Below are 24,459 nucleotides of genomic sequence, written 5' to 3'. Positions count from 1 at the left end.
GACATGAAGTGATTTTATTGGGTATTGTAATAGATTTTAGCTCTTTCCTTTTCGCAAAGGATCAACAAAACACCTCCAACTGCAGCCATGTTGCTTAGCTGGTATATGCAACCAAGCCGCATGTGTCTAATGATACAGCATGACTAAGTCTCCTAGTCGCTTTAGCAGGTACGGAGTAAGGAAAAAATGATTTACCATGGAAAAAGTATTATTCCGTCATCGTGTGCTATGTTTAAGTGGTGCTTACGGAAGCGATAGATTAATGTTAAAATTGAATATCTGCTCAAATTATTTGCCTGAGTGAAGGTTAAATTTATTTAGGAATCCCCGCCATATTTGCTGCATGTGGCATTGGTAAGAGCAATAAGAAACTGAGTCTCGTGTTATACCATTTTTAGCAGCTCCGGCATATACGTTATTTACATTTTTTAAGCTGTGGATTTTGAATCGATACTTGTGAAAAATAACAATATATACTTCTGGCTCTAAGAGCGGCCAATTTAACATGCTAGACTGATTTTAAACCACCTTGTCCTAACTTTTTTCCACTCCAATCGATTTTTCTGACGCTACCTTTATTCTTTTCATCCTTACCTGGATTATCGGAAAAAACAAAGCATTCTACTAAATCGACATTTCCAATTCGGAGCAAGGAAGAGATTAATTTTCTAACTTCGTGTTTTTGTATTGATAATTTATCAAAAAAAGAAAACAGCACAATCTATCTTATTTTCACAACTTTTAGTCTTTATTGCTGCTCTAAAAACGGTACATTAGCATATTGATGATGCGAATGTTCTGAATTATAATTAGTATTCGTTAACTCTTTCTTGAAATATTCATTTCATGATCGTCCCCGCGAATTCAAAAAAGTAGAAATTTACAATTCATTCATTAGTGAACTTAGTGATAACAGAAGACTCTTTTTCCCATTCTTAATTTTCAAAAGCTAATACTTTTAGCCCGTTTTCAGTTCTAAACCCACTTTCATAAATATTTTGGTTCTGTTATCTTTCTCTCTTTACGGAAAATATTTACAAAACAGGCGAGGGCTTTACTGATTTCTGAGGTTTGTAGGGATACAAATGCTTGATATATTCACAAATCTGATGCTAAGATATCGGTTCTTTTTGCTAATATAGGGCCCTGCACGCAGAGGACGGGGAGGGCGTGTGTCGTTTTAGACGGTAACATGCTGATTTTTTGTCTTCAAACTCCATTACTCTCAAATAATTGGTTTCCTTCGAAGGTAGATCAACCCTGAATCTGAACAAACAAACTTTCCACTTGTTTTTATCAACAATTCAGGTTATTTTGCAATGAAGTTGACAACTTCGGCTGAATTTTCTTGTTTTTCAGACGCCAAATGAAAATATAGCAAAACGCCAATTCAAGCTGATTCAATTTTGTTTTCAAACTGGCCTGAAACCTTATATTAAGTTTAATTTAATGCGCTTCAAATAAAAATGATCCAAGAACGCTTTTTGATATAAATAGTAAACTGCCATAGTACAAACACTTTTGCAGCTTGCGCCAGTTTTTCTTGCACGCTGAAATGAAAGTCAGATCCAAGCCAGAAGTTTCAAAACCTTTTTCAAGAAACCCAGGGCTAAATTAAATAAGTTAGAAATTTTTTTCCCGATTTTTTTATTGCTAGTGAAAACTATTTATTTTATTTCCGCATTTTCGAGAAAACTCAATTTTCAGAAGAAATATCAAAATTTGGAGCTTCAGACTATCAAATTTGAGCTGCATAAAATAATCAGCACCCGTTTTGTCATAAATCCTAGCTCTGGAGTTTTCCTAATTTGAGGGTCCGCCTATTCGCTTGAAATATAGCATTCTATCCAAAACATTTCGTTCAGTAACAACTATACCCTCATGGATTCCGAGTTAAAGCCCTGACGGGACAAATTTTTGATCTTAACAATCAGGGTCCTTTTATTGCACCTTGTGCTGCGCCAACATGACTTTCCAATTTGAACAACACTTCGCATTAAGAAACTGGCGAATAGTCAGAAGCTCAGGCCTCATTCAATATGCGCCGCTTTCCCAGGAACTCTGTTCCACTGTGGGTTCGAGGAATTTGCCCCGGACACACGGGCCGCCGGCAATTCTCTCTGGAATTTGATATAGCCGGCTGGTAACGGAAATTTTTGGGGAAATAAACTCCAACACACCAGATTTGTGTATATGAGCTCAGAAAGTGCAATTATTTGTAAGATTTCTCCCATTCTAGAAGTTTGAAGTCTCTCGAAAGGAGTCAAAATGTAGTCTTACATTTAGCGTGGATTGGAACCGGGCAAATTGTAAACATAACTTCTCAAAATTTAGCCTCAAACTTATAACAAGTTAATACTTATAACTTGAGTTTATTTACCTAAGCTTCCCCGGTTCCGTGTATTGCCTTGCGGCGTCAAGCGGGCAAAACTTAACCGGCTGAACGAAAAATGCCCACATTTGAACAAAACTCCTTTCAACTCCTGCACTTACTCTGCTCAACCGAACCAAATATCTGCTAAAGCTTGCTTGCAATAAATCTTGGACCGAAATCGAACCTCAAATAAAAGGCTCAAAAGCACGAATAAAGGAATCTATTCTCGGGCTTATTACTTTTTCCCCGCGTTCCTTTATTTGTATATATAGCTCCCCCTTTCACCTTTTAACCTCATCCTTAAGCCCGTCAATTCCACTAAAAATCCACCACATACATCAATTATAACTTCACAAATCAAGAAGAACTCGCTTGACAGTTCGACCATTTTTGATTATTTTTAAAAAATTCATCATAAAATTCCGCAAGTGTCCTAATATTGTTTTAGTTTAATTAACATCCTTCCGCGAATGATCATAATCCGTATATATCCACGAAGAACATCCGGATATGGTGCCGGAAAAACGTCAAGCCACGTCAACAATCGCTGGTACTACTTCCCGTTTTCAGTTACAGATTTTAAGCCCACAGTGATGTGGGATCAACTAAACAGTCGCTAATAATGCAGGGTTATCACAAACCAGGTCAACAGAGTTCAAACTGGGGTCAACCCCCTCCCCAAAACCCCCATATCCAACCGCAATACCACACGCAACACTCCGCTGTCTCCGGAACAGCCGCACGAGGTGTTGCCGGAAACAATGCACAGCATCACCAACCACCTGTGATGACTCATCATAACTCGTGGCCTTCGGGATATCCGACTAGTAGTTGTCAAAACCAACTCCCGAGCTACGCCTATAACTCGGTAGTCTCGAATGACCTAGGAATGCATCATCTGCAACTAACAGTGCCTGGTTCTAGTCAATATCATCACCATCATCAGCAGCAGTCGCAGTACCATCCGCAAACGAGTCATGTTTTGGAAGCTCAGGCCTCGCCCTATGTCGACCCGAGTGCTGAGCAAGCATACGACGCAGTTCACGCGAACTACCTGGCGCAGATCGCTCAAGCTAACCAACTCGAGATCCTCCTCGCTGCGGAGGCACAATGTCAGCATCAAGTTGCTGTCGCCGCGATGCAAGCTCATCAGAGACAGCTCACGCATCTTTCGAACCAACACATGAACGTCGGCATATCACCCTCCGGAACGCCAATTGGAGTCCCTACAATTCCTGCAACGTCTTTGGAAGACATTTACTGTTCGAGCACAAGCGAGGCAAGTGGCCCGACTTCCAACGGTATCTCGGGTCGCATCCGAAACCCGAATGGAAGTACTTTGTCCTTGAACAATGATTCAGATTGTGTTTCTAACACGTCGACGAATACGACAACTGGTGGCGCCGGCAGCACGAGTACGTCTGCAGCGGGGCGTCCAGTGGCTGTGAAGAAATACGAAGTGATCAGACCACTAGGGGTGGGAACGTACGGGAAGGTGAAACTGACAAAGGACGTGAACACGAAACAGTTGGTAAGCGATCTTGAGATAAAAACTATCTATGCATCTTAAACATTTCACGAGAGCCGCCCCGAAATTTTGGGTGAGTATTTTCCTTGAGTCAGGAAAAATTTCAGTACTCCAACGAACGCGAACTACTGTTTTCAGGATAGTCCTATCAAACTATGATAAAGATTATTGTATATCAATTCAGGGGCGGATCTAGGATTTTTTCGAGGGGGGAGGCGGATTTTCAAAAAATTTTCGAAAATTTTGACGACATTTTTTTTAAGTCGACCAAATTGATTTTCCGAACTCTCCTAAAGCACTAAAAAGACCTTGTTTTGGCCAAATTTTCTGCACTTTTTGGAAAATGTTGACAAAAAAATCGCGTTTTTTTTGGCGCACGCTGCCCCTCAAAATTAGCATATATTTTCGCCGGAGGCGACTTTAGAAAAATTTTAGGGTCGGTTGGCCAAAAATGGATTTCTTAAAAAGTACCAAAGGGTTCTTAAAAAGTAGCAGGGGGTCGAATGCCTGAGGGGGGGGGGGGGGAACGTCCGCCCCCCTCCCCTAAATCCGCCCCTGTATCAATTATCAATCAATCGATCAATCAATGGGTAATATTACAGAAAGCTACCTCTCGGGAAAAGCCTATTCCTATATATTTTATATATTTTGGCACAAAATTACTTCATTTAAGTTTAGCTAAACAACTCCTGTCTGTAAATAACGAGCAGTTTGTCGTTATAGTTTGCGGTGAAGACGATCAACCTGCGCAAGCTGCTGTCGTGTGACTCGGACGAGCTGGCCGGCATCAAGCGGGAGATCGAAATCATGAGCAGTCTACACCACCCGAACATCATACATATCAGAGAAGTCAGTTCCAATCACGCTCCCAATCTGTATTATAAGTTGCAAAAATATGGAACAGAGAGAAATAATCAAATAGAGCCATCTGCCAATTAGAGCAAATTTCACATTCAAAATTGATGTTTTAGATGACCTTCAGATAAATTTTTAGTCTGAAAAATTAGCCTTTGCATGCAAAAGTTGTCCCATATAGGTCATTTGCTCTTCTTAACTTGTTTTGAATGTTCCAGTTTTTTTGAAGCTCTCTTATTTATTTATAAGATTGCTTTTGAGTAAATTTTTGGCAATATCGGTATGATTTCGAGCAATTTTATCCGTGTATGATTTCGAGCAATTTCGAAAATTTTGACGACCTTTTTTTTTTTAGGTCGACCAAATTGATTTTTCGAGCTCTCCCAACGCACTGTTTTGCCCCTATTTTGGCTATATTTTCTGCGCCGCAGGCAAATTTTTGAAAAAACAGTCAAAAAAGCAGTTTTTGGTCAATTTTTGAAAAATTTTGACAAAAAAATAGCGTTTTTTTTTGGCCCGCGCTCCCCCTCAAAGTTAGTATATATTGGCGCCAAAGGCGCCTTTAGAAAAATTTTAGGGTCGGTCGGCCAAAAATGGATTTCTGAAAAAGTATCAAAGGGGGGACCCTTTGGGTCGGCAGGGGGTCGAATCCCTGAGGGGGGGGGGGGCGTCTGCCCACCACCGCCTCCCCCCTAAATCCGCCACTGGTTCAATAGCTGTCAAAAATATATCATAGCAATCCTCTTACTTAGCCCAACAAAATTTGTGAAATCTCCAAAATCTGGCGCAAAAAGTTTAAAAAATTTCTGACCAAAACAAATTAAATTTATGTAAATTATATCAAAAAGATTATACTTTTTGTAAACTTTGTTCGGCTCACAATAGGGTCAATTTGATATATTTTTGTCGGCAAGTGAACAGTTAGTTTTGGCGTTATTTATGATTGACTAAAAAACCAAATGATTTTCGAATTGAAATTTAGATTGAGTTTTGCAAAATCCCAAAGTTTTTTGCACCATATTAATTCTGCTGAAACTCTAAACAGGATTTGCCCTTGTCATTGTTAGTCTACGATCGTCCCAGTAGCGGATTTCGGGGAGGGGCGGGGCGGACGCCCCTTTCCCTCAAGGATTTGACTCCCTGTCGACCCAAAGGGTTACCTCTTTGTACTATTTTGAGATATCCATTTTTGGTTCTAAAAAGGGTCCTAAAATTTTTCTAAAAAGACCTTGGTCGCCAATATTTAATTATTTTGAGGAAGAAATTTTGGTCAGAATTTTCCAGAAAGTCTTTTCGCGTCTTATTTTCAAAAATTTTGACTGCTGCGCAGAAAATTTGGCGTCTCTTTAAGCTTTGGGAGAGCTCGGAAAACCCTTTTTAGTCAGCCTAAAAATACATGGAAATTAAAAAAAATTGCAAGTTGGGTCAATTATTGACCCAATTTGCAAGCATTTTATTTTACTTAATTTTAGGACACGTTTTCTACGTGTGCAAATCAGCAATCGGATAAAACCAGATGTCGAAATGAGCAATTAAAATATAATCAACATTGTTCAGATTCGTTCACCAAAAAGGGTAGGAAAACTTTTTGCTTAAAAATAAAATTGAGTAGTCAAAACAAAAAGTTTTTTTTTTATTTTTTAAGCAGCATTACCGATACGTCACGTAACGTACAAAAAGATGTATTTAGCAACTTTAATCATGAAATCAAACCAAATTTTATCCTAAATTCAATTGTGAACGGTTTAATTCTACGTTTACGCATGTTATAAGAACACAATATATCACGCGTTAAATATCCTCCATAACTTTACGAAAAGCAATCACATGCGATTTTCTTACATCTGAGCTTCACACAATAAAATCTTTTAGATGGTATAATAAAATATTTGTCATCAACGCTTAGTTAAAAAGTTGAAATTTGACTGTATAAAAAACTAGCCCAATCTTGATGAGCATTAAGCTATGTGCTCAACTTGCAAATTGCGGTGAAAGTGCGAATTTCAGCTGCAATCATTTGACTGCTGGACTGCAGCACTACCGGATAAGCCTCAATGCCATTATTGATTGTTGGTTTATGCTGTGCCTGCAGGTCTTGGAGAACCAGGAGGCCATCATCATTGTGATGGAGTGTGCGGTGGGGGGAGAATTGTTCCAACACCTGCACAGGGTGAAGCTGCTGTCGGAGAGCGAGGCACGTAGACTGTTCCGACAGACCGTATCCGCTATATTCTACTGTCACTCCGTAAGTACCTCGATAGCTGTTATAAACAAAAAATACTTGACTTTAGAACAGATCAGCTCTTCGCGGGGAGCCGCATGTTCTCCCTTGATTAAGAATTTGCAATTTTCCGCTCTGGTCGATGTTGGCTACCAGAATGATACCCAAAAACAACAATGAGGTGCCTAAGTTTTTTCGTCATTGATAACTTTGTCCTTCTTTGGACACTGATAAATCTTGTATTCGGAACTAATGACCTTTTTTTCGCTCACTGAATCCTTACATCTGTATTTTTTTTAGTTGAAAGTCAATTTATGCCCCAAAAAGTTTGTATAATCCAAAATTCAGAGGGACAGCGGAGGTTGCCCGAAACTGCACAGATAAGCTAATTCATTATGTTTTCAGTCAAGTTCGAAAAAATATCGCGAGTAGTTTTATCTGAAAACGTCGTATGTTTCTCGATTCATCCCTGGTACAATATATTGAACAGTCAAAACACGAAGTTCTGTTATTTTTTTCCCACTCTGACATAAAATTGAATCATTGAATTAAATTCCAAATTTCCATGAAAGTGACGCGACCTCGGGGTGGTTTTTTCTCCGGACAAATTTTCAAGTAACATCTCTTTACTATCAGCCAATTTTGATAGAATTTTTTTTATTTCACCTTAAAGTTATTGATTTCCGGGGCTCAAAGCCAAAAATATAATTTACCTGCGATCTTCGTTGTGAAATTATATGGGTTTGCGAAAAAAATTTTCCTTCATGAAGTGTCAGCGGAAAAAAAAACTTTCAAATTGAAAATGTGTCGACTTGTATAATAGCTTGATTTATGAGAAATACCAAACAACAATCACAGTCCGCTCAAATTGAAACTTGCACATCTGAGAAATAGAAAAATGAGCATTTGAAAAATTTGGCAATCAACAGGAAAATAAAATTAATTATCACATCAATTGTGATCAGTCAGACCATCGACCTGTAATGGCTTCAACTGAACACTGATTTCCGCGCAAATTATGAAATGTGTGAAAAAATTGTGATTTACGTAATTTTTTGTGTATAATGATTTTAACTTTGACAACATGTTTTTTTCGTCTGAATTCTTATGATAGTCGATACGATTTTCAATTTTAAAACTTTTATGCTAGTCGAGTTTTATGCTTTTCGAAGCAACGCCGGCAAATTAGTTAATAGTTCGTAACCAGACCCAAAACACTGCAACACAGCACTTACAAATTAACATCGCTTGTGGGGGAAACTCTTTTGTAACTTATAGAATTTTAAACTTTAAATTTTAAACGTAGGGGCAGTCAAATCATTTGGCTCTTTTTAGAAGCAGTTGTGTTGTTCCGACTTTCAAATCTATTCGAGACTAATTAAAGGGCAGTCGAAACATCTGGAATTTTACCCTGATACACGAGCGGAGCTGTGTCGTTTATTTGGTGCAATCCCTCATACGCGAAAGACCGACAGCGCGAAAATAAAAATCAGCCAACCAGATTTCAGTAATCTAAAATTTGGAAAGAAAGCGTGAAAATCTGGAAGAAAGTAAACATTTCCAGGGACTTAAAATTGTCACTGACCGCCGCCGAAGGGAACAATTTTTACACTTCAAGGGTTTCGTTATGAAAGAAGCAGAATATTGCTTCATTTATTTCATTTTAAATGAATAGCAACTGATTATTTTACAAATCGACTTTCGGCTTATTTTTTCGGTTTATCGCCCACTAAATTTTGGCCCATTCGGTCTTTCGCGCATGAGAGTAGCCCTCGTTTATTGTTCCGACTTTCGATACGAAGGTAACGGAATATTTGTGCTCGGGGTGGGTTTTTTTGTCTTCAGACAAACTTCGACTTTTTAACTAGCCTTTTTTGACGGAATTGGTTTTATCATTCAAAAGCTATTGTTGTCTTGAGCTTAAATTTGAAAAGATATTTTACTTGTGACCATTTTTCGTAAAGTTATGAGGGTTTGAGGGTTTAAAGATTGCCATTTTGACCAATTTGGGACAATTAACGCGCGATATAATTCGCGCTATTAACGCGTAAGCGCAGATTTAATCCGACTTAGAAATCGTTCCAAATTGGTTGAAAGAAGCTTATTTGCCATAATTGACTTGTTACAAGGAGCGAAATCTATCACTTTGTACTTTGTATGGCATGTGGGGGGAGATGATTTTTACAAAAAACCTCAAATAAAAAATAAAGTTTTACTTGAGTCTACTGATGCTGCTGATATATTCTACGTTTTGCTGTTTTGATTCAATGCCGTTAGATACATATGCTAATAGGTTAGAACGTTTTGAAAATCACTCGGAAACTTGAAAGCTCTCCTTAAATATATCTCATTAAATATATTAAAACCAATTGACTTTCAGAAAATGTTACTTCAATAGTTCGGCTGTTCAATTCATTTAATTATGCCATACTTTTTTGAATTTTTCAAAATCATTTTAAGCAAGAAACCAGAAATTTTTCATCCTTGGAATAAGGATAATCATGAAGCTAACCGGTCGAAAACGGGTTGCATGAAAAGCAAATTTCAAATAACAATTAAAATTTTTTTTGAGTTATTTACTACCTAGCTCTGCGATATATAGCAAAACTGTGCGCTTAGGAACTGTGCGCTTAGTAGTAATCTGCAATCCACCTAAATTTGGTTAAAAAACAGATCCAAAAAAGAGTTCAAGACAAAATTTTGAAAGAAAAGCTTGATTCCTCAAAGTATACGACGTTCCAAACCTTCTATGAGAATTGATTTTAACCAGCTCAGTTGAGGTGCGCAATAAAGGCGATCTAGAATTTGTCAGTTAAAAAATTTCAAGGCATAAAAAACACCAATTCAACTGATTCAATTGAAATCATTTTATCAAAAAAATCGAAGTTTTTACGGATCTCCTTAACAATCTCTCCCCTATTGTATCTGCTAAAAATTCTTCACCCCTGTAAAAAAACAGTAAACTCGCACTAATGCGTCGTATGTAAATTCGATTTTTGCTGTTTTCTGATTGTTCGAAAATTCGCTGCAAGTAATCTCATTAAAGTTTGTTTCGATCTACTTAACAATCTCCCCCTATCAAGAAAAGGGGGGGGGGTTGTTAAATAGATCCAAACAAATTTTAACACAATCAAGATTTAGCTAATATGTTTTACTTGAAATAAAAATAAGAGGAAATTTGTTGAAAAACTTAAAAATAAAAGTATCGAACGAAAAATACCAAAACGAAAAAAAAAAAACAAGAACAGCCGGTTGTTTCTCAAAAGCACAGTAAGTTAGACTGGATTTTTTATGTTCTAGCTCAAATTGTTTTTGAGCGTGATTTGAATAGATGAAATCAAAGTTTTCAATAACATTAAAATAAGTTTAATAAGAAAATGACAAAAATGATTTAAAAAATCAAGAATATCTAAAATTAATTTTTTTTTGAAAGACATATCCCTTGATCTAAATATGGTACCCTAATTAGCGGGAAAAAAACTGAAATTTATCAATTAGTTGTATCTCAGAAAGATCCCCGAAATTTTAAAATTTTAGTATAAGTCTCAACTCTGAGGCGAAACAGAGTTTGGCACAACTTGCGAATCAAAATGGAATATGTTTGATCCAGGACGAATGAAACGAGAAATTAAAAGCAAAAAGCAAAAAAGAACCAAAAAAAACATATAAAATTGCTGTATAAATCCAAAAAAAAACAAGCTCAATTTCGGAATGTTAGAAGTCAAAACTTTCAAAAAAAAATTTCTGTGGGAATTAAGCAAAAAAAGTAGAAGGACTACGTCTAAAATTTTCAGTCTTTGAAAGAAAAGACCCCACAAGAGTCGAACACTGAGCTTTTGTCGTCTCAATCTAGTTTGTTACCATTGTGCCAAATGTACCAAAAGATCATTAATTTGAGTTTTGAATTATTGTTTTACATGAACTAGACTAGAAAGAAAGTAACCAAAAAAAATTTTTAAAAACTATCAAAAATTTTTTTTTAAAACTCAAAAACCATCATTTCAATTTTCTCGAACTAAAGAAGACTGAAAACAGCGTGACGCCCAAGAAAAAGCAAAGGGATAAACAAAAAACTCGAAAAAGATCGAAAAAAATTTCTCTGACGCAAATATTTTCTTCTGTTGAAGTTTAGTTTAAAAATTAAAAGAGAGTCCTTGTGGGGCCAAATTTTAGCATTCAAAAATTGCTGGGTCTTTAATTTCAAAAATGACACCGGAAATTTTGAGAAAAAAGTGCGAAGATGACAGATTTAAAGTCGACGTAAGAAAAAAGCAAAAAACCGACAGAAAGTTTTGGTGAAAAAATCTTATAGAAAATAAATTACACTTACTTCCCACATAAAATCTATAAAGGCTAAGTTGGTCATTTGATCATGGTGTTATTATTCGGAAAATAAACCAGCAGCTACTTAATCGACACATATGCAGTCGAAAATCATCAGGAAAAAAAATAAAATAAAAATTCTATACATATACATGCAAAGGTTGAGTTCTATATTCAGCATTCATAAGTAATAGCTCTTGCTAAAAATTAAGCTTAAAATTCTTAGAAGTTGAGAATTTTAGCAGCTAAAGGGCACACATTAGAACGATTGAATTGATTTTGTCCCGCAAGTTGTTAACACGCAAAAAAGTCTTTATTCTTTTTTGATAACGGTTGCTAACCGCAAGTCTAAATAGTTGAAGAGACGTCAAAAGCACGACAACCGAGCTTTTCTTAAGAGTTAAAAATTGAACCAAGTTAACCAAGTTACGAGAACGAACAAACAAAGCTCTTCCGTTCCCTTGAGTGAAGTTTTAAAGCTGAAAGTTCCTAGTCCCATGACTGTGTTTTTGATAATAAGCATGTGCAAGGCATATGTTGATCTCTTCGAGACCTTATTTTAAGATTGAGAAACCAAAATTTTTAAGTATTTCCTGAGTAAAACGATAAGTGGCTGAGATAAACAAACTTAGAGGCTGAATTTTGGTTTTTCCACAATTTCCTTGCAAATGCATTACTTTTTATAAGAAAAAGAATTTATTTTTTGAAAAGACGGGTAATGGAATCCAATTTGGAGCAAAAATGAATGCGTTTCCTGGGCCGAATTGTGGAGAACAAAGAGCGAATCAACAACGGTGTTATACCGATGTGCGAACCGGGCAAGCAGTAGACGCTCAACTCAACATATTGATGCAGAAGCCTTCAGTGTTTTGTCTTTTTATGAATGTTCCAGGCAGAGGCGTGGGCATGATTTTTTTGACGGCGGTAGATTTTTCGTTTAAAATGTTTTTTTTTGTTTGATCAGCAAGCTCAATCTCTGCCGAAACCCAACAAAAGACAATTTCGAGAATTTTTCAGAAAAAAATCACGTTTTTCCAGCGCGCTACATCAATAATTTTGCTACTGATTATTTTACAAATCGACTTTCGGCTTATTTTTTCGGTTTATCGCCCACGAGTTTTTGGCCCATTCTGTCTTTCGCGCATGAGAGTAGCCCTCGTTTATTGCTCCGACTTTCGATACGAAAGTAACGGAATATTTGAGCTCGGGGTGGGTTTTTTTTTGTCTTCAGACAAATTTCGACTTTTTAACTCGCCATTTTTGACGGAATTGTTTTTATCATTCGAAAGCTATTGTTGTCCTGAGCTTAAATTTGAAAAAATATTTTACCTGTGATCATTTTTCGTAAAGTTATGAGGGTTTGAGGGTTTAAAGATTGCCATTTTGACCAATTTGGGACAATTAACACGCGATATAATTCGCGCTATTAACGCGTAAGCGCAGCTTTAATCCGACTTAGAAATCGTTCCAAATTGGTTGAAAGAAGCTTATTTGCCATAATTCATTTGTTACAAGGAGCAAAATCTAATGTTTTGTACTTTATATGGCGTGTGGGGCGATAATTTTTATAGAAAATTTCTCAAATTTTAGAAAAAATTTCTATTTTATTTCATTTAATTTTTTTATGTTGTTTATGTTATTACTGCTCCATAAACGTTAAAAGGCAGTCGAAACTTTCAGGGCTTCGCCCTGATACGAGCAGTCTTGTTTTACTTGAGTCTACTGATGCTGTTGATATATTCTACGTTTTGCTGTTTTGATTCAATGCCGTTAGATACATATGCTATTAGGTTAGAACGTTTTGAAAAGCACTCGGAAACTTGAAAGCTCTCATTAAATATATCTCATTAAATATATTAAAACCATTTGACTTTCAAAAAATGTTACTTCAATAGTTCGGCTGTTCAATTCATTTAATTTTGCCATACTTTTTTGGACTTTTCAAAATCATTTTAAGCAAGAAACCAGAAATTTTCCATCCTTGGATTAAGGAGAGTCATGAAGCTAACCGGCCGAAAACGGGTTGCATGAAAAGCAAATTGCAAATAACAATTTAAAACATTTTTGAAATATTTACTACCTGGCTCTGCGATAAATAGCAAAACTGTGCGCTTAGGAACTATGCGCTTAGTAACAATTTGCAATCCACCTAAATTTGGTTAAAAAACAGATCCAAAAAAGAACCCAAGATTAAATTTTGAAAGAAAAGCTTGATTCCTCAAAGTATACGACGTTTCATAACTTCTATGAGAATTGATTCTAATAAGCTCAGTTGAGGTGCGCAATATAGGCGATCTAGAATTTGTCAGTTAAAAAATTTCAAGGCATAAAAAAACACCAATTCAACTGATTCAATTGAAATCATTTTATCAAAAAAATCAAAGTTTTTACGGATCTACTTAACAATCTCTCCCCTATTGTATCTGCTAAAAAACTTCACCCCTGTAAACAAAAACAGTAAATTCACACTAATGCGTCGTATGTAAATTCGATTTTTGCTGTTTTCTGATTGCTCGAAAATTCGCTGCAAGTAATCTCATTAAAGTTTGTTTGGATCTACTTAACAATCTCCCCCCTCTCTGACGCAAATATTTTCTTCTGTTGAAGTTTCGTTTAAAAATTAAAAGAGAGTCCTTGTGGGGCTAAATTTTAGCATTCAAAAATTGTTGGGTCTTTAATTTCAGAAATAACACCGGAAATTTTGAGAAAAAAAGAGCGAAGATGACAGATTTAAAGTCGACGTAAGAAAAAAGCAAAAAACCGACAGAAAGTTTTGGTGAAAAAATCTTATAGAAAATAAATTACACTTACTTCCCACATAAAACCTATAAATGCTAAGTTGGTCATTTGATCATGGTGTTATCATTCGAAAAAAAAACCAGCAGCTACTTAATCGACAACTATGCAGTCGAAAATCATCAGGAAAAAAAATAAAATCAAAATTCTATACATATACATGCAAAGGTTGAGTTCTATATTCAGCATTTATAAGTAATAGCTATTGCTAAAAATTAAGCTTAAAATTCTTAGAAGTTGAGAATTTTAGCAGCTCAAAGGCACACATTGGAATGATTGATTTGATTTTGTCCCGCAAGTTGTTAACACGCAAAAAAGTCTTTATTCTTTTTTGATAACGGTTGCTAACCGCAAGTCTAAATAGTTGAAGAGACGTCAAAAGCACGACAACCGAGTTTTTCTTAAGAGTTAAAAAATGAACCAAGTTGATCAAGTTACGAGAACGAACAAACAAAGCTCTTCCGTTTCCTTGAATGAAATTTTAAAGCTGAAAGTTCCTAGTCCCATGACTGTGTTTTTGATAATAAGCATGTGCAAACCTAACTTTCATGAAGTCAACCCTGGCCATATCTCGTTAAATGACAGTTCATTTTTCCAGATAGAGAGTGATCTTTCAAATAAAGGCAGTATTGTTATCTGTCTGCTTGCGTGCCACTTCCAAAATCAGAGACTATTCAATTCCGGAGGCGTCTCAGCGACCGGCGCCATAAAGCAAAGAAATCCCCACCGTCTTATGAATTATCTTTCCAATCGATATTTCCTTTCTTTGAACAAGACTGATAAAAAATCTCGTTATCGTTTTGCGACCAGCAAAAAGACGTGTGGCCCGAAATCTTTAGGTTTTTTTTACAAAACGATTAATAAAATGAACAATCAATATCTTCGGGGCCTGTTAAATGGAAACCAGTCCCAAAGAACAATAAATATTTTTCATACAGTTAGTCTTCTTTTTCTAAAACAGTAGCGAGTATTTTCATCAAGAAATCACCTTAGTAGCTGGTGCAAACCATTACCAAACAAACAAATTAACCAAAAAATGGGAAAATATCGACTGCAGCGCTATGGCTTTCAGTTTTTTCTTTAAATGGTAATGTACAAAAAAGGAAACGTGCTTCATCTGATGAAAGAAGCTCTGATCACTTATTTTGGCTTTGAGGTTACTAAATTACGATACCATTGCAATTTAAACCATCACTCCTGGGACTAAACTTTGCCTCAAGAAATAGGAAGAATTTTCAGAGGGCATTTTCAGTTTAGAGAGCACTTTTGATAAGTAATTAGGTTAGGGTATGCAATGGAGAAAAGACTGATGTTTACGGTCAATAGTCAGGAGATGGTGTCTGCTGCTTAGGTCACTGATTGCTAACAGACAACAATTGATCACAGAAAATTGTGATGAAACTTCCAACCGCAAGCTCGACACACACAACATAAAGGCAGTGGTTGATCTCTTCGAGACCTTATTTAAAGATTGAGAAATCAAAATTTTTAAGTATTTCCTGAGTAAAACGATAAGTGGCTGAGATAAACAAACTTAGAGGCTGAATTTTGGTTTTTCCTCAATTTCCTTGCAAATGCATTATTTTTTTATAAGAAAAAGAATTTATTTTTTAAAAAGACGGGTAATGGAATCCAATTTGGAGCAAAAATGAATGCGTTTACTGGGCCGAATTGTGGAGAACAAAGAGCGAATCAACAACGGTGTTTTTGTTTGATCAGCCATCTCGATCTCTGCCGAAACCCAACAAAAGACATTTTCGAGAATTTTGCAGAAAAAGTTTCGTTTTTTCAGCGCGCTACATCAATAATTTTGCTTATTTTTTGACGGGGGGAAGAGGAGTTTGCTCCCCTCCACTGGGCGCGCTAACGCGCTTTTGATTTGAAATGATATAATTGAATAGCAAAATTAGAAAAAATTTATAATTTAACAGGAGTAATTATATGAGCTCTAGAAACCACCATGAATCACCTCTAAAACCTAAGTAAAAGCGGAGAAAAATTCGGCTTAAACGTGCACATTTATCTTTGATATAGCTTTTAACAAATTTATCGGAAGTTTTCAATTTCTGAAAATCTGACCTTTAAACTGAAATTTATTAGAATTAGATCTATGAAATTTCGCGTTTGCCTTTTTTGTCGGTGTTTTATGTGTTCTCTGCTATTGAAAAATTGAATGTCAGATCGCTGCTGAATGAAAAATGAAAACTGTTCTGAAGTTAAGGGCTTGCAGTTATATAAAAAGAACTGACCTCTGAAAACGCGCAATCATTTTGGTTCGCTCTTTTGACTGTTCAAATGCAATTTTGAACACAGAGGCGAAGTTGAACTTCGCATACACAAGCAAAAATATGACCGATAACGCTACTGGGAAAAACTGAATGAGCAAAACTTTGAGTCTACAAAATTACATAAATGACGCACGCCAATTATGACTCTACATAATTGCGAAGACGCATTAAGCAGTACCACAACAAGCCAAATAAGATGCATTAGCAGTACCAGTCAATTTGAAAAAAAAAGAAATTTACCTACTAACATGCCTCAATTTATAGAGCGGACACATTCAAACTAGTATACGAAAAATTTCATTAACACCATCCGAGCCGGCCCAGGTTCGAACCCTCATATTTTGCTGCTGGTCTTCTTCCCTACTTCTACGCTACAGATCCATGATGCCTTGAAGCTAAAGTCCTATTTGTTATTTAATAGTCTGTGTTAATATCCTTAGCATTGGCTGTACTTAATAGCTGGATCAAAACGAACACTTTCAAAATGAACAAATTTTGTCGCAACAGTATTTTCGACTTAGGTTGGAAAAACAGAAAGTTCACTATAACACAAGCTATGCTTGTGTAATTATCGAAGGTAATTTCAACTACATTTCACAATCTCAAGGTCAGAAGTAATTCAGAAATTTAGGACGTTGTCCAATAAATTTATTAAAAACTATAAAATTTTCAACTAACCGCTAAAAATTCTTGATATACAATGAGCTATGCTCTTTCTTTTCTAAAACTCGAAAGCTGATGGCTTAAGGAATAATTCAAATTAAGTGATAGAAAAATATTCTACTGAAGAAGACTGAAACATCATTTTTGTAGTATTTGAATTTATCCCACCCATTAAATCCCAACACAAAAAAAATCAATCCCAACCTCAATGAAAAAAATAGCACTTAATTTAATTTATAATCAATCATGAAAAGTGGAAAAATCAAATTTTTGTATCGGTTCATAACATTGGACATTTTTTGAGCTATCAGTATTTTTTTTTTAATTTTCCCTGAATGTGCATCTACAGATTAAAAGACCGAGTGCAGACACAAGCACCAAGTAGGATATATAAAACTGGAAAGATTTTCCCCAGAAGTAGCTCCGAACGCGACTGTAGTACATTGAATTTTCCTGTTGTGAAGCATAAGATATAGATATGCTCGTTGGACTTCAGTTCCTTGTCTATCACTAGACCTGAATATTTGAAATCATTAATAGCTTAAAGGGTATTCCTTTTTTGAAAATTTGTTTTTAAGGAATTTTTGAGCCATCAGTTTAAAACTTTCAGTGACAATAGTCAAATTGTTTGCTTTGCCCAACTCATCTACTTTCATCAACTTAACTTGAATCTGTTCATTTATGGATGATTCTGAATCACTGTCTATCATGGTTGCATAATTTGGGAAGAGTGTCACTTCGCTGTGGTTTAGATGGCCCGTAAGCAAACTTCTAATAGATAAGAAAATTTATCTACAAGGAAAACGATCAAGATACGAGCTGTTCAGCTCTTTGCGAAGAACTGCTGTTGCATCGCTGCTTAGGAATTACAAGCAATTAGTTTGGCAATTTTTCTGAGCTGGGTAACGTTGCTTCTCCCTCAAGCAACAAGCAAGAATTATTTTGGACCTGGAGCATCCGACCCTTCGATTGAGACAAAAAAAAATGAAGCAAAAACCATCTAATCCTTAGACTTGATTCAAGAGCGCATTTCACTGTGAAACAGGCCAAAAACAAGTTTACAGCAAAAACTAAACAATTTCTATCTTATTCATAGACTAGTGTAGTGGTTCAATTCAACTAAAACGAAAAAACAGCAAGCAACGGCAAAAGGGGCAGTTGGTAGCTATGCAAGTTCTACCGAATGAATGTGATAGGCACACATTTGCAAAAATTAGAAAAAGCAAATTCGAATTTTTTTCTATCAAAGCCTACTGTTTGAGTATTTTACTCAGTTTACCGAGCTCCTTTATTGTTTCACATGTTAGGCAGCTGTAGCTTGTCTGCGCAATGCAAAATATGTTTGAAAAACTTCCATTCGTAGCATTCAGAAAAACAGAAAAATTCGCAGAAAAAATCAAATTAGCATAATAAATTAGGAACTGATTGAAAAAGGGCCTAGGAAATTAGACGATAAGCAAATTAGACGGATGCTACAAAAACGAAATAAGACGAAGAATTTTTTTTAAAGATCTGGCATTTGAGACGTCACTGCTATGAAAAGGAAATGGCCAAAAAAAACTTTTCTTAAGATTCAAGATTCACAAATACAAAAAAAAACAAAATGACAATACCTAGCAAAAAAATTATTTTAAATGAACATAAAATAACAAATTCAAATATTACAGGCGAGTTTTGAATTGAATAAATTATGCATGATTGATATTTAAATTTTTTGGGCACCGAAAACTAACTGTCTGCAAATCATTACGAGGCCAAACTGTGCATTTTGTGCATTGCAGGCGGATTCCGCAACAAGGACGCTCCCTTTCTTCTTCTTTTGTTCTTTACTATCAATTGATCGTTCCGACAAAATTTTCACCTATTTAAAGACTTGTCTCTGGAATCCAGGAACATACAGACACAAAATTGTGCGCCTATCCAGTCCACAGTTTGGCCTCGTAATGATAATTTTATTTTTCTCACGCAATTTGTCTGCAAACAATTTTATTTTCTCTCAATTCGGTCTATTTTATCACAATTGCAGTTTTGCAAAATCGTCTAATTTCCTTTAAAGTGCCTCCGTCTAATTTGCTTATCGGCTAATTTCGCAACCCCCGATTGAAAACGATAGAGAAGAATGATTTAATAAATGCACTGCAACCAATCTTTATTTCATTAGTTGGTGACAAACTCAATAACAAACATGTTATAGAGCCACAAAGTTGTTTGACAAAATTTAATGTTCTGTGAGTTTAAGCTTTTTCAAAAAATACCGTGAATTGTTCCTTTGGGCCAATAGCTGCTACCGACACACTCAATCTTTTCTGCTTGCCTAAATAATTTATTTATTCAGTAAACAATAAAAATAGACGAAATTTTATTAACATGACTTTTAAACCCCAATTGCAATTTTCCTACATTCATTTTTTTTTGTTTTTGCTTAAACTGATTCAAGTTTTTATCAAAGATTCAAATTCATCTGATTCGATCTATTTTTTTTCAAATTTAAATGATAGTTGATTTTTCCTTTCACTTATGCTCACAATATTGCTTGTTTAGAAATTGATTGCACACCGTGATTTGAAGCTGGAAAACATACTTTTGGACGAACATATCAATGTCAAAGTAAGTGTAGCTCCTACTCTTTTCGTTTATTTAACTCCGACCATAAAATTTTTTTCCACTGATCTTATTTTTTGATTGAAATAAAATAAGTCAATTGCAAAAAATTTAATGCTCGGAATTCATATATTGAACAACCTTTCATGAAACCATTATTTGATAGTTCAGTCAACTGAATTTTGAAAACTTATTTAAGTAAGAATTTTAAATCAGCGTAGGCGAATTCAAGAAAACGCGAGAACCAAAAAGCTCAAAAAGTTAGGCGCTTTAATATTAAAAGTGACTATTTTTTAACCAGCTTTTCCATTTAAACGCGACATTTAAAACTATTGAAAACTGAAATTTTATGAGAAGAGCTATTGCTATATGCTCTGTCTAAATGAGGGAAAAAATTTGATATTATTGATGCTGACTAAATTGTTCCAGATTGCTGATTTCGGGCTGAGCAGTCCTTTCACCTTCGACGGCTACCTGACCACTTTCTGTGGGAGTCCCCTCTACGCAGCCCCAGAGATAGTCACTGGCACACCTTACCACGGACCAGAGGTAACATTAAGACCATTTTCCAGAAAACAAACTGTTCGGTCATTTTTAATTCATCGTTCCGAAATTGCTCCGCCAGTAGCGTGCGAAGAGGATTCCTTTGGTGATTCTTTACGCTATTCATTTTTGAACGACAAACCAAACCCAACAGCTTTTCCTAAAGTGTTTTTGGGCTTCCCACATCTCCCATAGCCTGTCCGCAAGTTTTGTAACAATCGGACAATTTGAACAAAAAAGTTTCTCTTAAAAAATTGCAGGTGAGGGTGAGAGGTAGGGGATGGTGGGAGAAAAAAGAGCCGGTTTTTGGACCAGGACGGACGTATGTTGAATGATAAGCACGACTTAATAAATTTTTAATGCTATAGTTTCTGCTGAGGTCACAAAACCAAAATAGCTGACTTAAAAACTCTGAATTCAAATTTCTTTCAGATTGACTGCTGGAGCCTGGGAGTAATTCTCTACATTCTGGTGTATGGCAAGATGCCATTCGAAGCCCCTGATGGGACAAACTACCTGGCCGAGCTATGTCGCAAAATCATCAAGGCCGAGTACCCCGAGCCACCCGAACCCTCCAGTGAGTCACACATTGATGAAATTTTCAGTACCAAATCTAAATGCTTTAGTTTCTAATTGGCAAAAAATTTGCATGTAATTATGTTTGGTATTTTTTGTCAAAATACACAACAGCAACGATGCACGTGTGAGTTTATTATGCTATATTAAATTGGTAGCCGGTTTCTTTGGACAACAAGAAAACTCAGCATAAGTGCAAGTTAAATGGAATTCTGAAAACGTTCTGCTTAAAGATCTGCTACTGTTTTTGACGTTGTTCATTTCTTAAAGGTTGTCAGTTAAGAGTACTGAACTTCTTAGACCCCCTTTTTTTTACAAATAAAACTCAAATCATAAGAGACGGAAATTTTATTTCATTTTTAAACGTTCTTTGTTGCGTTAAAAAGGGTAGCTGGATACAGTGCAAGAAGCACGCAGTTTGGACCACGCGAACTTGAATAACAAATATTTTAGAAACTTTTTTAGAGCCTTTCGTTGTTTATTTTTCAGTTGGTGAGATGCGAATGAATGAATTAATGAGCCATATGAACCAGTTAATAGATAAAATGCTTTAATAATTCCACAAGAATAAGATTGAAAATTTTGTCTATTTCAAATCTGGAAAACATAAGTGTGAACAACGAAAAATACATATCACTTTTTTTCAACACTGACACATATTTTTCAGAATTAGAAAAAATCCTAATCACGACTGAAAAAGCTTTCACATGAAGCAGCATATTACCTCAAAGCACTTTACGTCAAAGCACTTTACGTCAAAATCGGCTGCAAAAAAAAACAGACCTTATGCCACAGGTCCTTCAAACTTCGTAAAGTGGTCGTAACAAAAACGAGAAATTTTCTCTCGAATACTGGACTCAGAACTATTTGTGGGAAATTCACAGCTGGATTAATTTCAGCTGCGCGTGACCTGATTGGAATCATGCTTCGACCCAATCCAGCTCAGAGAGGTACAATTCAAGACATAGCTCACCACTGGTGGATGAATGTGAGCTACAACCTACCAGTGACACACCTACCAGAAAACAGTCCAGCTAACATACTAAGCGGAGCCTACACCACCAACAACAACAACACAGTCTCCTCGTCATCTTCATCATCATCAAACCAGAACATTGTGACGTCTGCAGGCGGAGCTGTGAGTCAATTGCCGGCCAAGTCAAATGGAATTAAGACGCAGTCAATGTTTACACGGCCAAGGTCAGTGACAAACGTTTCTAGTTGTTATATGATTAGAAAAAAATTAGGACAAAATTTCCAGCATTGATGAAAATCAAGTTACCCTCTTATCATTAAAATACCCGCAGTATCTTTTAAAAAATACCCTAACGACTTCTGCCTGTGTTGCTTTGTTCTGAGCTGAAATGAAAACTGTTTCAACGCCGTAAGCAATAAGCACGGCTGCTCATGGTGGGATTTCGAAAGACGAGTTTCTTGATTCCGGTCCACTTAATTCACAACCGCCTCTCAAAATAAATGAAATTGATTTAATTTTAGGGGAGACGCCGCAGACCGACGAGGCTCTTACAAACGCCGGGCAAGTCAGAAATCAACTTCAGTATCATCCTATACTCAAATTTTCCCGAACCTTGTCAGTATTTACAAGGCCGAAACTATCGACTTCTCGGAACAAGTTTCCATATTAGGAAATGCGCTTCCACGTCTCGAGAACTCGTTGCGAGTGATGGAACCCGACTCTGATATCGTGAACAAGCGAGGAATAGTGAAGCGAAGGACAAAGCACAAATATGAAGGCAATGATTCGGGATGCGTTTTGGAAGAGGAAGAAGAACCGAATGCGTCAATGTATCCAAGGTCAAACTTGCTGCAAACAACGCAACCGGTGGATATGTGCATGGCGCCGAGGAGTGACGGGTCATCGTTGAGGAACTCAAACCACGGCATGGGTTCTGGAACCCCAACGTCAGCAAGTTTGAGTTCCGGTACTTCTCAGAGACGCCAACCTAGAGGGATTAGGAACGTGACGATGTCATCATCTGCAATAAAAAACAGTGCCATGGAAACTTCGTCGTTACCGGGATGCAAAACAGGGGTTTCAGGATCTTCCAGAAGATCCACATGCGCTGCTGCATTGACAACATCGAGTAGGTCAGAAAGAGAAAGACGGGGATCTTTTTCGAGTGTAATGTCAGCTTTGGACAGCAAGCAGTACAATTCTTCTGGCCATAGCTTAATACATAGTGGTGCTAGTTCAATATCGAGTCAGAGATCGGTTTCATCTTCAAGACGAAGTTCGTTTTCGAGACAGAAAACAGTGCCTCCGGGTTATACCGGAATCTCAAACATAACAAACTCAAATAACAACCAATATCAATTAAGTAATGATGTCGCACTATCAACAATTGCAACGTTACGACGCAGGTCGAGTTTGTACAATTTAGATCGAGCGCAATCCTCGCAGGTGAATTCACCTTTAATGTCTCTAAACTCAAAAAGCTCTCGAACACGCGAACAAAGCTTGAGCAAAAACTCTAACTCCAGCCTGGCAGGATCAGTACATAGCAGTGGAAGAAAATCAATGGCTATAAATCGATACGAATTGACAAATAAGACGAGGTCTTCTAAATTCACAGACGATGAGTCTGATTACTACTCAAGCTCAGATGTGCCATACTCGGGACGCGAACGGGAAATGGGAATAAGCGACATTCACGAGCGACGACCGCTCTCGCGACGAACAAGCTTTCGGCGAGCTGCTCAGCCTCCGGATGAAAGCGCGACTGACGATGGATCCCACGAGGACCTTAGACGGTATCCAGGAACTGCAAACGGGGCCGGATCCCAACCGAAATCCTCATCCGGCATGAATCGTCGGCCCGTGAACTTCAGTCAGTCGGTTAAAGTTCGAGAAACAAATATTACGTCGGATGAAGAATCGACAGACGAATTGCGCCACTCGATCCAGCGTGCATTGAGCATGGCCACAAAACCAGAGACTAAAAACTACTTTTCATCAAAGCGATGACTGAAAATACCTGCACAAAAAAATCTTCCAAAACCATTTAGTGCCTTAAAATTCAATCAAATTGACGCATAAAGTTCCAAATTCTAGAAAAAAAGCACAAGAGAAATTTAAACTTCTGAAACCTTCAATGAAAAAAGAAATAGCAGAAAAAATTAGCCGAGTAGTTCCGAGCTTGTCTGACTTTCGACTTTTTGCTTATCACTTATATGCCTGCCGAGTTAAAAAAAAAACTAACGAGAGATAAAAACAAGCAACAATTATCACGGCTAAATTTGATAAAAAATTAATGACGCAAATTATCTTTTCAATTCGCTGGAACTTTTTGTCTGAATTAATTATCGTACCATAAAACAAAAAAACCGACGCTAAGATCTTTAGTAACAGTAAACCGAATATAAAAATTGTAAATCTACTGGGCAGTAATTTCTCACATCTGGATCTCAAACATCTATCAACTAAAGTCAGCTTTTCCCAAAAAGACAAGCCACGATCGTTTCATCCCTTCCCAATCCAAAATCACTTAGCCTCATCCTGCCTCCTGGCCAATTTATAAAATTGCGCTAAAATGCTCCCGAGCCTCGAAATAACCTGTTGATAAATTGGTTTTGTGTTCTTATGTAACTATTTCAGATTTCATTTGTATATTTAAGAGTTCATTTATTCTCTGATGATGCATTTCTATTACTCTAACCTAGTCTTCTGTCT

General features: G+C 36.6%; 1 protein-coding gene across 1 annotated transcript; it reads left to right on the top strand.

Annotated features, from left to right (window-relative positions):
- Positions 1-346: 346 nt before the first annotated feature.
- Positions 347-24,013, top strand: LOC134839269 (MAP/microtubule affinity-regulating kinase 3-like). The gene is made up of 9 exons (XM_063854767.1): positions 347-1,069; positions 2,204-3,905; positions 4,626-4,751; positions 6,850-7,002; positions 19,590-19,655; positions 20,079-20,198; positions 20,625-20,769; positions 21,668-21,968; positions 22,266-24,013. Exons 2-9 carry the CDS (start codon positions 2,997-2,999, stop codon positions 23,752-23,754), a joined length of 3,309 nt encoding a protein of 1,102 aa, XP_063710837.1. The 5' UTR covers positions 347-1,069; positions 2,204-2,996; the 3' UTR covers positions 23,755-24,013.
- The last annotated feature ends 446 nt before the right edge of the window (positions 24,014-24,459 follow it).

This window comes from Symsagittifera roscoffensis, chromosome 2, assembly GCF_963678635.1.
Source record: "Symsagittifera roscoffensis chromosome 2, txSymRosc1.1, whole genome shotgun sequence".
NCBI classification, from domain to species: domain Eukaryota; kingdom Metazoa; phylum Xenacoelomorpha; order Acoela; family Convolutidae; genus Symsagittifera; species Symsagittifera roscoffensis.
Note: the sequence above shows the minus strand (reverse complement) of the source record. Positions and strands in the feature narration are given on the sequence as shown.

What these genes read in the sequence shown, in the direction of transcription:
- LOC134839269 (XM_063854767.1), top strand. Translation starts at nt 2,997, where the DNA reads ATGCAGGGTTATCACAAACCAGGTCAACAGAGTTCAAACTGGGGTCAA. An exon ending in CACCTTACCACGGACCAGAG is followed by an intron (nt 20,199 to 20,624) that starts GTAACATTAAGA and finishes AATTTCTTTCAG; the next exon opens with ATTGACTGCTGGAGCCTGGG. An exon ending in CGAGCCACCCGAACCCTCCA is followed by an intron (nt 20,770 to 21,667) that starts GTGAGTCACACA and finishes GATTAATTTCAG; the next exon opens with CTGCGCGTGACCTGATTGGA.